Source organism: Cetorhinus maximus, chromosome 1 (genome assembly GCF_964194155.1).
Source record: "Cetorhinus maximus chromosome 1, sCetMax3.hap1.1, whole genome shotgun sequence".
Taxonomy (NCBI): domain Eukaryota; kingdom Metazoa; phylum Chordata; class Chondrichthyes; order Lamniformes; family Cetorhinidae; genus Cetorhinus; species Cetorhinus maximus.
The window spans coordinates 215,019,249-215,033,092 of NC_135879.1; the positions used below are offsets into that span (position 1 = coordinate 215,019,249).

Here is a 13,844-nt window from a genome sequence, read left to right on the forward strand (position 1 = left end):
ATGCAAGGACGGGTCCAAACTCTGCTGATGTGCAACCTGTCCATCGTGTTCATGTCCCTCCCGACACAGTTCCAGGAATCTGAAGCCCTTCCTTTTTTCCTTTATTGCCCATCCCTAATTTCCCTTATTCAGAGGGCATTTAAGAGTCAACTGGTGGGTGTGGAGTTACTTTTAGGCCAGACCAGGTGAGGACAGCAGATTTTCTTCCCTAAAAGGCCCAGCTGAACCAGGTTTTTATGACAATTGGCAATGGTTTCATGGTCATCATCAGTCTTTTAATTCCTGGGGCAGAATTTTCCTGTTGGCGTGCAGAGGCAGGCCCCTAATGCCAATGCATAAAATGACAAACGGTGACGTCGCGTTTGCGTCCCGATGTCACTGCGCGACATCACGATATTCGGGAAGGCGGGCACGCTATAAGTTTGGATGCGCGCCCGCCATCAATTAAACGGCCAGTTAAGGGCCTTGAGGCAGCAAATGATCTCAATTTTTCGCAGCCCATGTGATCTTCAGGACATCACACAGGCGCAACGGGCAGGCGGGTAGGAGACATTTGTATAAACCTCATCCAAGGGCGGGATAAGAGGGGTGAGTGGGGTCGTGCATGTGATCTTTAAGGTATTTAAGTTGAAAGTTACTGATACTTGCCTGGGTGAGCAGGAATACTTCAAAATTCAGACTAGCTAGCATGCGAGGACAGGAGTAAAAGCCTTGGCCAGGACTCTACAATAAAGATCATTTCTAGGGCCTTGCAGGTTTTGGGAAGCCTTCCCTTAGCCTGGGAATGGGAGTTGTGCTCTGAGGCGGATGGGAGGGCCAGAAGAGGGAGGAGGCCAGGAGTCCACATTCAGCCTCAAGGGGAGCCACCTTTGGGAGGAGAGGCGCAGGCACAAGGGGCGCAGGGCCAACAGGAAGTGCAAGGCGGAAGGGGCCGCAGAAGATGCCAAAATCCTGCTGCCAGGGTTTACAGGCATCGAAGCAGCTACCTCAATATGCCTGAGGTCCAGTGCCGAAGGAGGCTCCGACTCTCAAGGGAGACAGTCACCGCCATCTGTCAGATGATAAGCCATGAGATCTCTCCTAACTGTGTGGGTGGACACCCCATGCCAATGGCTCTAAAGGTCACAGCTGCCCTCAACTTCTATGCCTCTGGCTCTTTCCAGGGCTCAGTGGGTGATCTCTGTGGAGTCTCTCAATTAGCTGTCCGCATTTTTGTCAAGCAGGTGACAGACGCTCTGTTCAGGTGTGCATTGACTTTCATCCATTATCGCTGGGACCAGGCCAGCCAGACAGAGCGAGCCAGAGGCTTCGCAACCATTGCTGGCTTCCCCCGTGTCCAGGGTGCTATAGACTGTACACATGTGGCCATCAAGGCACCAGCAGGTGAGCCCAGTGCCTTCCTCAACAGGAAGGGCTTCCACTCCATGAACGTGCAGATAGTGTGTGACCACAGGATGCAGATTCTACAAGTCTGTGCAAGGTACCCAGGCAGCTCCCACGATGCCTACATCCTCAGACACTCCCAGGTGCCGGGGCTCTTCAGTGCTCCAGCCCGGCTTGATGGATGGCTGCTGGGTGACAAAGGCTATCCTCTCAGAAGGTGGCTCATGATGCCTCTCCGCCATCCAATATCAGAAGCTGAGCAGCGGTACAATAGGAGCCACGGCACTACAAGGGCTGTGGTGGAGAGAGCCATGGATCTTCTCAAGATGCGCTTCCGATGCCTGGACCGTTCAGGAGGTGCACTCCAGTACCCCCCAGATCGTGTGTCGTTGATCTATTATAACAATACTTACACTGATGGCTGATTTTTTTATTCTTAGATTTTCAAAACTATGATGGGATTTGAAACTTATTCTCGGAAACTCTTGAATTACAAGGGCTGTAACTTCCAAGCTGCAGGGCAATGTAACTGGGGGCTACCTTAAAGACGCGCCTCCCCTACCCCTCCCCCACAGAAGTTCCCAGGCAAAGTTTGCATGGCAATCGGCCCAGAAGTGCAAACCTCCGATGGGCAATTGTCCTGCGCTGGGAAGTATTCGAAAAAGCAATTTAAATCGCTAACTTCGGATGGTTCCGACTGTCTTACACCAATAGTTACCCAGAAAAAAATTAGAACAATTAAAATCACTTCTCACTTCTGAGTAACTATTGTACAGAACTGCACTGACCCCTTACAGGACACACCCCACATACCGAACCCCCAAGAGACTCCCCCACCCACTGACTAACACCCATGGGATTCCCCCACCCCGCCCCTGACAAGACTTGCCCTCACTCCACGACGGGACTACCACCCAACCCCCAAACCCTGAGGGGACTAGCCCCACAACCCCACGGGGCCCCCCCAACCCCCAAGGGACTCCCCCGCCCAACCCTAGGACTGCCCCCCACCCCCGACTACACCACCTGGCCCGACCTGACCGAACCTCCAAACCCCGCCAACTGTCCGAATCACGCCCCCAAAATTTGCCCCCACTAGGCTGTCCAACCACCTCCCCAAACCCTTCCCTCCTCTCACCTCCCCAGCTGTCCAACCACACCCCAACACCCGAGTACCCAGTCAACCCCCAATTACTGACCCCCAGTGCCTGACATGCCCGTTCCTCTTCCCCACATGTCAAAATACGAATTAGGAACAGGAGTCGGCCACTTGGCCCTTCAAGCCTGCTCCACCATTCAATAAGATCATGGCTGATCTGATTGTAACCCCCCGCCTACTCCCAATAACCCTTGTTAATCAAGAATCTATCTAGCTCTGCCTTAAAAACATTCAAAGACTCTGCTTCCACTGCCTTTTGAGGAAGAGAGTTCCAAAGACTCACGACCATCTGAGAGAAAAAATTTCTCCTCAATGCTGTCTTAAATGAGTGACCCCTTATTGGCATGGATAGAAGATTGGCTAGCTAACAGGAACAGAGAGTAGCTATAAATGAGTTTTTTCTGGTTCTCCCCTTATTTTTAAACAGTGACCCCTAGTTCTAGATTCTCCCACAAGAGGAAACATCCTCTCCACATCCACCCTGTCAAGACATCTCAGGATCTTAAAGGTTTCCATCAAGTCACCTCTTAGTCTTCTAAACTCCAATGGATACAAGCCAAATTGGCTAACCTTTCCTCATAAGACAACCCGCCCACGCCTGGTATTAATCTAGTAAGCTTTCTCTGAACTGCTTCTAATGCATTTACATCTTTCCTCAAATAAGGAGACCAGTACTGTACACAATACTCCAGGTGTGGTCTCACCAGTGCCCTGTACAACTGAAGCATAACCTCCTTACTTTTGTATCCAATTCCCCTCACAATAAATGATAACATTCCTTTAGCTTTCCTAATTACTTGCTGTAACTGCATACTAACCTTTTGTGACTCATGCACTAGGACATCCAGATCCCTCTGAACCTCAGAGCTCTGCAATCTCTCACCATTTAGGTAATATGCTCCTTTTTAACTCTTGCTGCCAAAATGGACAATTTCACATTTGCCCACATTATACTCCATTTGCCAGACCTTTGCCCACTCAATTAACCTATCTAGGTCACTTTGTAGCTTCCTTGCTTCCTCTTCACAACTTGCTTTCCTACCTATCTTTGCGTCATCAGCAAATTTACCAACAATTCCTTCAGTCCCTTCATCCAATTCATTTATATAAATCATAAAAAGTTGAGGCTCCAGCACTGATCCCTGTGGCACAACACACGTTACACCTTAGATAAAAGCAAAAAACTGCAGATGCTGGAAATCCAAAACAAAAATAAAAATACCTGAAAAAACTCAGCAGGTCTGGCAGCATTTGCGGAGAGGAACACAGTTAATGTTTCGAGTCCGTATGACTCTTCAACAGAATTAAGTAAAAATAGAAAAGAGGTGAAATATAAGCTGGTTTAAGGGGGGGAGGGGCAGTAGAGCTGGATAGAGGGCCAGTGATAGGTGGAGATAGACAAATGATGTCACAGACAAAAGGACAAAGAGGTGTTGAAGGTGGTGATATTATCTAAGGAATGTGCTAATTAAGGGTAGAAAGCAGGACAAGCCAGGTACAGATAGCCCTAGTGGGGGTGGGATGGGGTGAAGTAATCAAAAAAGGCTAAAAGGTAGAGATAAAACAATGGATGGAAATACATTTAAAAATAATGGAAATAGGTGGGGAAAGAAAAATCTATCTAAATTATTGGAAAAAAAAGGGGGGGGATCGGAAAGGGGGTGGGGATGGAGGAGAGAGTTCATGATTTAAAATTGTTGAACTCAATAATCAGTCCGGAACGCTGTAAAGTGGCTAGTCGGAAGATGAGGTGCTGTTCCTCCAGTTTGCGTTGAGCTTCAGTGGAACAATGCAGCAGGCCAAGGACGGACATGTGGGCATGAGAGCAGGGTGGAGTGTTGAAATGGCAAGCGACAGGGAGGTCTGGGTCATGCTTGGGGACAGACCGAAGGTGTTCTGCAAAGCGGCCACCCAGTCTGCGTTTGGTCTCTTCAATGTAGAGGAAACTGCATTGGGAGCAACGAATGCAGTAGACTTAATTGAGGGAAGTGCAAGTGAAATGCTGCTTCACTTGAAAGGAGTGTTTGGGCCCTTGGACGGTGAGGAGAGGGGAAGTAAAGGGACACGTTACATCTTGCCAACCAGAAAAAGACTCACTTCTGGCTACTCTCTGTTTCCTGTTAGCTAGCCAATCTTCTATCCATGCCAATACATTACCCCCTACACCATGAGCTTTTATTTTCCACAGTAACCTTTGATATGGCACCTTATCAAATGCCTTCTGGAAATCTAAGTACAGCACATCCATCAGTTCCTTTTTATCCACAGCACGTGTGACACCTTCACAGAACTCCAATAAATTGGCTAAACATGATTTCCCTTTCTCTTAAATCACGCTGACTCTGCCTGATTGCCTTAAAATTTTCCAAGTGCCCTGGTATAACATCTTTAATAATAACTTCTAACATTTTCCTTATGACAGATGTTAAGCTAACTTGCCTGTAGTTTCCTGCTTTCTGTCTCCCTCCCATTTTGAAAAAAGGAGTTACATTTGCTAATTTCCAATCTAATGGAATCTTCCCCTAATCTAGGGAATTTTGGAAAATTAAAACCAACCCATCAACTATTTCACCAGCCTCTTCTTTCAAGACCCTAGGATGAAGACCATCAGGGCCTGGGCATCTGTCAACCCGCAGCTCCAACAATTTACTCAGTACCACTTCTCTGGTGACTGTAATTTTCCTGAGTTTTTCCCTCCCTTCCATTTCCTGATTTACAGCTATTTCTGGGATATTACTCATATCCTCTATAGTGAAAACTGATGCAAGATACCTGTTCAATTCAACTGCCATCTCCTTACTTTCCATTATTAACTCTCCAGACTCACTTTCCATAATTCCAATGCTCACTTTGTTAACTCTTTTCTGATTTAAATATCGATAGATACTCTTACTATCCATCTTTATATTTCCAGCTAGCTTTCTCTCATGCCCTAATTTCTCCCTCCTTATTTATCTCTTTGTCATTCTTTATATTGTTGGTCTTTATATTCTGTCCAATGTTCTGACCTGACACCCATCTTAGCAAAATTATATGCTTTTTCTTTAAGTTTGATACTCTCTTGAACTTTTTCAGTTAACCGTGGATGGTGGGTTCTACCCTTGGAAGTTTCCTTTCTCATTGGAATGTATCTATTCTGTGTATTCTGAAAAACCCCATTAAAAGTCTGATACTGCATCTCTATGGACCTATCCCTGAACCTCATTTGCCAGTTCACTCTAACTAGCTCTGCTTTCATGCCCTTTAAAATACTAGCCCTGGACCTACTGTTCTCTCCCTCAAACTGAATGTAAAATTCAATCATATTATGATCGCTGCTACCTAGGGGTGCCTTCACAATGAGGTTATCAATTAATCCCATCTTGTTGCACAGTACCAGGTGTAGTATAGCCTGCTCTCTGGTTGGCTCCAGAACATGCTGTTCCAAGAAACCATCCCAAAAACATTCTATGAACTCTTCATCCATGCTACTTTCGCCTATCTGATTTTTCCAGTCTATCTGTAGATTAAAATCTCCCATAATTATCGCTGTACCTTTCTGACAAACTCCCATTATCTCTTCCTTAATACTCTGTCCTACCATGTAGTTACAATTATGGGGCCTATACGCAACTCCCACAAGTGACTTTTGCCTTTATCATTTCTCATCTCAATCCAAACTGCTTCTATATTCTGGTTTCCTGAGCTTAGATCATCCCTCTCTAATGTGCTAATACCATCATTTATTAACAGAGCCACCCCTCCACCTTTTCCATACTTCCTTTCCTTTCATAATGTCACATACCCTTCAACATTAGGGTGCCAATCTATGACATCCTGCAACCATTTCTCTGTAATGGCTATCAGATCGCATTTATTTATTTCTATTTGCATTATCAGTTCATCTCATTTTGTTTTAAATGCTACATGCATTTAGATACAGAGCCTTTAATTTTACCCTTTTATTATTTTTGTAATGTCTGGCCTTATCTGCTGATTTCCTCTTAGATTTGTACTCTCTGTCCCTTCCAGTCACATCCTGTTTATCATTTCCCATATTAGTACCTTTCTCTCTCACCTTGTCTCTACTCTTTCATTTACCACAGCTTCCCAAAAATTTCTCCCTTGCCCCTAGTATTTAGTTTAAAGCCCTCTCTACTTCCCTAGTTATGCAGCTCACAAGAACACTGGCCCCAGCATGGTTCAGGTATAGGCCATCCCAACAGTACAATTCCCAATTTCCCCTTTTGTCGGTTTTCTTGCAAGTGTCCTGATGAATGCAAGACGTAAAGCTTAGCCATTGTCTTCTTCTTCAGCAATACTAATCTTATTTGCCCTATGCCAATTTGCACGTGGCTCAGGTAATAATCCAGAGAGTATTACCTTTGAAGTTCTGCTTCTTAATCCGGTGCTTAGCACCTCATACTGCCTATGCTTTGCCCTGCCTATGTCATTGATACCTACATAGACCAAGACAACTGGATCCCCCCCTCCCACTTTAAGTTCCTCTCTAGCCCTGAGCAAATGACCCGAACCCTGGCACCAGGCAGGTAACACAGCCGCCTGGAGTCTCGCTCTTTGCTACAGAGAACAGTGTCAATTCCCCTCACTATACTGTCCCCTACTACCACTACATTCCTTTTTGCTGCCCCCCACTTGAATGGCTTCCTGTACCAAGGTGCCATGGTCAGTTTGCTCATCCACCCTGCAGCCCCCACTCTTATCCAAACAAGATGAGAGAACCTCAAACCTGTTGGACAATTGCAGAGGCTCACACTCCTGCACTCCTTAGGAATAGAATTGACTTTTCCACTTAACAGATACTTAACAGTTAGCTCCTTCCCTGTAGTAGAGCAAGAACCAATTGCTGCAGGGTGAAAAAATCCAAATCAGCATGGTGTTTTTGCATTATGTTCCTTTTATCTTCTATAGATGATGAGCCTAGGGAGTTCAGTGAGGAGGGGAGGGAGGTACTCCTTTGTTTTGTTCTAACTTTTTCACCCTGCAGGAATTGGTTCTTGCTCCCTCCCCTCCTCACCAAACTCTCTCAGCTCACCAAACTATCAGACTCCATTAAAGTCGCACTCAGTGCTGGTTGCACTGAGAATGTCTGGGAATTTATATGTTCTGAAACAAAGGGACTGAGTGCAGGTACAGAACAAATCAGTTTGAGCTTCTATCTCCCTGTTTAGGTCCTTGGATGAGACTTAGAATTTAAACAACACTTGCAGTTAAATGTTAAATCTATACGATATTAGAGTTTTAGAAAGAGATTTAAGATTCCCTCAACTCACCAGTACTGGGGAGGGGATGGTGTAGTGCTATTGTCACTGGACGAGTAATCCAGAGACCCAGGGTAATGCTCTAGGGACCTGGGTTTAAATCCCGTTGCAGCAGATGATGGAATTTGAATCCAATAAAAACCTAGAATTAAAAGTCCAATGATGACCATGAAACTATTGTCAATTGTTGTAAAAACCCATCTGGTTCACTAATGTCCTTTAGGGAAGGCAATCTGTCGTCCTTACCAGGTCTAGCCTATGTGTGACACCAGACCCACAGCAATGTGGTTGACTCTTAATTGCCCTCTAAACAAGGGCAATTAGGGATGGGTAATAAATGCTGGCCTAGCCAGCAATGCCCACATCCCATGAACGAATAAAAAAAACTCTCACGCTCTGTTGAATTTCCCCTGCAAAATTCTCAAACCACTTATCTGAAACCTATCTTCTCCCTAACTTGACCTTTAAACTCACCTGATTTATGGCAGCTGGTGCTGTAAAACAGGGGGCATGGCCTCCTTACCTCTGATTCAGCAGCACTCGACTGAAGGCCTCAGGAGCGTGCTGCCATGCATGGTTGAGTCGGAAGGTCGGGTGAGACAAGATCGAAAAGCTTGCAAGTTAGGAAAGTAGGAGCAGAGTGGCAATCCTACCATTTAATTTTAGCTCTCTTTTTCTCTGGTTCCTGATTTCCCTAATTTTCGGATTCCCTGTGGGTGAGTTTCCTACTCCCACTGACGCTGGGTCAAAATCCTGGAACTCCCTCCCTAACAGCGCTGTTGGTGTGCCTTCACTGCATGGGCGGTAGCAATTCAAGGAGGCAGCTCATCACTGCCTTCTCAAGGCCAATTAGCAACGGGCAATAAATGCTGACCTTGCCAGCAACATCCTCATCCTCTGAAGAAATAAATTAAAGAAACCCCCATACTCATGTTGCTCTAGGATATTTGTGCTTTTTAAAATATTATTATTACATTTTGTTTTTTAATGTAGGAAGACATATTTTTGATCAAATCCATTGACCTGGGTGTGTTAAGGAAACTACGCATTCGACATGATAATGCAGGAGGAAATGCAGCCTGGTTCCTGGACAGGGTGGAAATTGTTGATGAGAAGGATGATACCACGTGAGTATCGATGTGTACAAAGTGAGAGAGTTGGAATTCTAGTTTTTATACTACATCAGAAACGTTTTCACCAGTTTACAAATATGTTTCCCATTCCTATGCCAACATGCTTTGTTTAACTAAATTAATTATTTGTCTGGAGCATAAATCTCATTTTATCTTAATCTGGGTGTCTAGTTCGTTTTTTGAAAAGATCTGCAAGAATGTTTCAAGGGGGTGGAAGAATTTTCCAAAGATCTTTTTTAAATTTGTTCCGTGGAACATGAGAAAATGGACGGGTAGTATCTACTGGCCATCCATAGTTGCCCTGGGGCATTAAGAGTCAACCACCATACTGTGGGATTGGAATTACGTGTAAACCAGGCCAGTTAGAGGGTGGCAGATTCCCTTCCCTGAAGTACATTTGTGACCAGTTGGGTTTTTTGAAAAAAAAAAGCAGAAGATTTCACAAACATTTTTTTTCTGACATTGGCCCACAGGCTATCAGATTTATGGAATCCAATTCCAAACTTCTCTTCATAGGATTGAATTCATAACCTGGTGGTACCATAACCGCTATCGGCTACCACAGCCAATCTACACTCTATACTGGCTTACCAATGTTTGTTGGCCACCAGCAATACATCATTTTCCATTGGGTATCCACTCCAACATTAATCATGGTGCTTTGGGCACATTATATTAATCAGGTATAGTTAGTCGTCATCAGTGCTCGCTCGGGCAAGGACATAAGCTTTGCCCATCCTTGGTAATAAATGGCCAATAAAAGTATAAGTAACTTACTTAATAATAACCTTTATAAAGGCTAATGGGATAAATGCAGTAATATGGACTTTCCTTATAATGCACACATTTATTTAAAACTATCATGGGGATGGAAAGACATGGTCAGGCGGAAGTCATTCATAAGTTTCTTATTGCAAGCCTCACAAATGTTGCCTTATCAAATAGGAATTATACATTGTTCTATTTCACCAGGTATTTCTTCCCTTGTGAACGATGGTTAGCTGTTGATGAGGATGATGGGCAACTAGCAAGAGAGCTCGTTCCTGTAGATGAGGCATTCCTGAAGAGAGATTCAGACAGAGATGAACAATCCCAGGCAACACTAGGCCTTGAGCAGAAAGGTGAAAAAAGTTATTTAAAAAACAATTACTCTTTTCCAGCCTCCACAAATGATGTGATGCATTTGTGTTTAAGTTCAGACCATGGGCATATTTTATAACTCAACATATATTTTATTACATATCCTGCTACCTCTGTGTCTTACTTAGGTGTCACCTTTAAGCATTAGCTACGGCTCACAAGTAGGCTGCTGGGCATAGATTTAAGCCCCACTTCAGAGGCTTGAATCCATAATCTAGGTTGGTGCTTCAGTGCATTTCTGGGGGAGCGCTGCAGTGTTGTAGATATTGGCTTTCGGCTGAAATGTTAAGTTGACATTAAGAGATTACATGGCACTCTTCAAAGCAAGAGCAGGAGGTTTCTGCTGGTGTAAGGCCCAACTGCACTGGGTCTGCATTGAAGTGCTGCTTTGCGCTGCATTAAAGTGCTTCAGTTGGAGTTTGGTGAGAGAGAGAGTTCAGTGAAGAGGGAAGGAGGTGATTCTTTCATTTTCTACCTTTCCTCAATAAGAGCGGCGGCCTTAGTAAGGAGGACCTGGCGAGTATTTCTTCTGTCTTTAATATTCTCTAAACAAGGGGAAGTAAAAGTAAAGGCAGTAATTTAAGGGTAAGTCATGGCAGGGCAGCTAGGCCAAGTGGAATGCTCCTCCTGTGCGATATGGGAAGTCAGGGTCACTTCCAGTGTCCAGGGCGACCATGTGTGCAGGAAGTGCCTCCAGCTGCAGCTACTCAAAATCTGCATTTCGGAGCTGGAGCAGCGGCTGGAGTCACTGTGGAGCGTCCACAAGGATGAGATCCTCGTGGATAGCATGTACAGTAAGGTGGTCACACCGCAGGCAGAAAAGGAATGGGTGACTGCCAGACAGAGTAAAAGCACGAGGCAAGTAGTACAGGAGTCTCCTGGGTCCATCTCCCTCTCTAACAGGTTTTCTGTTTTGGATACTGCTGGGGGAGACGGTTTCTCAGGGGAATGCAGCGAGAGCCAAGTCCGTGGCACCATGAGTGGCTCAGTTGCACAGGTGGGGAGAAAACAGATTGGGAGAGCAATAGTGATAGGAGATTCTATCATCAGGGGAACAAATAGACGTTTCTGCGACTGCAGACGTGACACCAGGATGGTATGTTGCCTCCCTGGTGCCAGGATCAAGGATGTCACTGAGCAGCTGCAAGACATTCTGAAGGGGGAGGGTGAACAGCCAGAGGTTGTGGTCCATATCATTACCAACAACATAGGTAAAAAGAGGGATGAGGTCCCGAAAGCAGAGCATAGGAAGCTAGGATATAAATTAAAAGCAGGACCTCAAAGGTAGTAATCTCAGGATTATTCCCAGTGTCATGTGCTAGCAAGATCAGGGATAGGAGAGTAGACCAGATGAATGCATGGCTGGAGAGATGGTGTAGGAGGGAGGGATTTAGATTTCTGAGGCATTGGGACTGATTCTGGGGAAGATGGGACCTGTACAACCTGGAAGGGTTGCACCCCAGCACGACTGGGACCAATATCCTCGCAGGGGTATTTGCTCGGACTATGGTGGAGAGTTTAAACTAGATTGGCAGGGGGATGGGAACCTGAGCAGAGAGACACAAAGGAGGGAAACAAAGATAGAAATGAAAGACAGAAAAGCAGAAAGCAAAAGTGGAAGGCAGAAGAAACAAGGGCTAGCAGAAAATAGGGCCATAGCACAGAAACATAGCACACAAACATTCCATGCAGTGCTATGTGTCCTGTTCACACTTTCTCCACCTGTTTCAATGCAGGAGAAGCTGGCTCCCATCAGCACGGAGAGGTCCTAGACCGGGGGTGGCGGGGGGGGAGGGGGTGGGGGGGGGAGGTGGGTGGCCCACATTAGGCCCCTCGCTCACTTTGAGGAGCATACCATTGTGCTGGCTGGTGAGAGCATGGACCCTGCCTACGGCGATGGTGAGGTCGTCGATGAACACCCACCACATCATCCCTCTCTCAGTGCAGCTGCGATGCTCTCTCTCCTGTTTTTGGCCCTGCTGCCATGCACTATTTTTCTCTACTTTGGGTCACAGGGAGCTATGCCAAGTGACCGACACCCACAGCCAGCCAGTCCCTTAGCTCCATCCAAGTCCTCACCTCCAGCCACAAGGACAACTCCTCCATTGACGAGCTAGAAATAAGCAGCCTGGAAGACCCATCACAGTGCTTACCCACACCCTCCACTAGTGCAGAGACACACACCTCGGTGGGACCTAGACCTAGAGTAGGCTCGGGTTCGCAATCTGGTGGTCACCGCATGGACACATTTCCACAGCAGGAGGAGGCAGGTTCAGCCGAGCTGCCCAGCACTCGGAGGACTGCTGGGGAAGAGGCACCTGTGAGGTCTGAGTCAGATGACAAACCTCTGGATTCGGCCTTCCAGCTCATCCAAGGGAGTCAGCAGAAGGCAGGGGAACATCACACAGAGTTGTTGGAAGCCCTCAACAGAGTGGCTCACAAGTCGGAGGAGTTGCTCTCTGACGAAGTCATGCCCACATATGCGTATATGGAGGTCTCCTTAGGAAGAAAGGCAGACGCCCTGGTCCAGCAGAAAGCAGAGATGTGTGCGGACCTGCACTCCATCGCTGGAGTGATGGGCGAGTTCCTGCAGTGACAACGCGAGAGGGTAACGGGACACCTCAACATCTCTCTAGGTGCTCCTTCCGTAAACAAGTCAGGCCAGGGCCCTTGCGTACCTGAAGGGAGGAGGTGTGGCAGCTGTGCACCTCTGGGTCATCCACTCAGGAATCTCAGAGGCCATCCACTCCCTCCCTTTGCCTGTGAGCCCCTCAACCTTGTCCTCTGTCACTGCAGAGGGAGCAGCTGGCCCAGGAGTGATCCTGGAGAGAGAAGTGTGTGTGTGTGGCAGGGTCTTTCGGAACCTCATGCAAACACTCTCCAACGCACTTGGACCCTTCCTGTATCACACTCATCTCAATGCCCTGAGCATTTTCAGTGCTGCCTGCTGGGGTTCTCTTTCAGTTGTCCATCTGAGCTGACCTGCATCTCCGCCCACCCAATGATCACACTCCCATGCAGGACCTGATCTCACCCACCACGACTCTCGTTCCACTTTCGATTGGATAGCATAATGCTAATTTGGTTTTACTTCCACTCCCCCATCCTTTACCCTCCCCCAGTCACCCAATCCTTTTGCCCCCATCACAGTTGACCCACTGGCATCACCTTCCACCTCCCCTCCTTGTCCAACCAGCCACAACCCTTTTCCTTCGGGGATGTCCTGGTGAACGTGCACGTTCCCTTCCTTCCCAAAAATCCCACCCCCCTCCACATTCGCCTCCCCGACCTCCTCCTTCCCGCCCTCAGGGTCCGTGTTTGCCTCCAAGTCCCCACCAACCACCCTCGTCATTCCTTCTATCACTACCGTTGAACCCTCACCTCACGCCCTACCACCTCACTTTGCCCTCGGTCATTCTCACCATTCCCTCATACCATGCCCACACTCAGTTCAGTCCCCAGGAGGCCGTCAGGGACCCATCAGACCCCTCCCTTGCAGATTCACTTGGACATTGTCCCCGTTCCAGACCCCTTCGCCCCCAGAACCCCTTCCCCCTCAGAACCCCTTCCCCTCCTTGGTCCTCCCACCTCACAGACTCCCCCCCCCACTTAGTCCCTCCCTTTTCCTGACTCCCTCAGACACTCTCACTTCTTCCGCCACCCTTCGTCCTTGCCCCCTCCTGACTCCTTCCTCCACCTTCCTCCATCCTTACTCCCTCCCCGGGACTCCCTCCACAGTTCTCACTCCTTCCTCCCCCTGGACTCCCT

General features: G+C 47.1%; 1 protein-coding gene across 1 annotated transcript in view; it reads left to right on the top strand.

Annotated features, from left to right (window-relative positions):
• loxhd1a (lipoxygenase homology PLAT domains 1a) overlaps window positions 1-13,844 on the top strand; it is a 184,336-nt gene that overhangs the window by 100,417 nt on the left and 70,075 nt on the right. Inside the window, exons 21-22 of the mRNA XM_078539341.1 lie at window positions 8,797-8,930; window positions 9,909-10,057. Of these exons, the coding sequence (XP_078395467.1) occupies window positions 8,797-8,930; window positions 9,909-10,057 (283 nt within the window). The remainder of the gene's footprint in view (window positions 1-8,796; window positions 8,931-9,908; window positions 10,058-13,844) is intronic.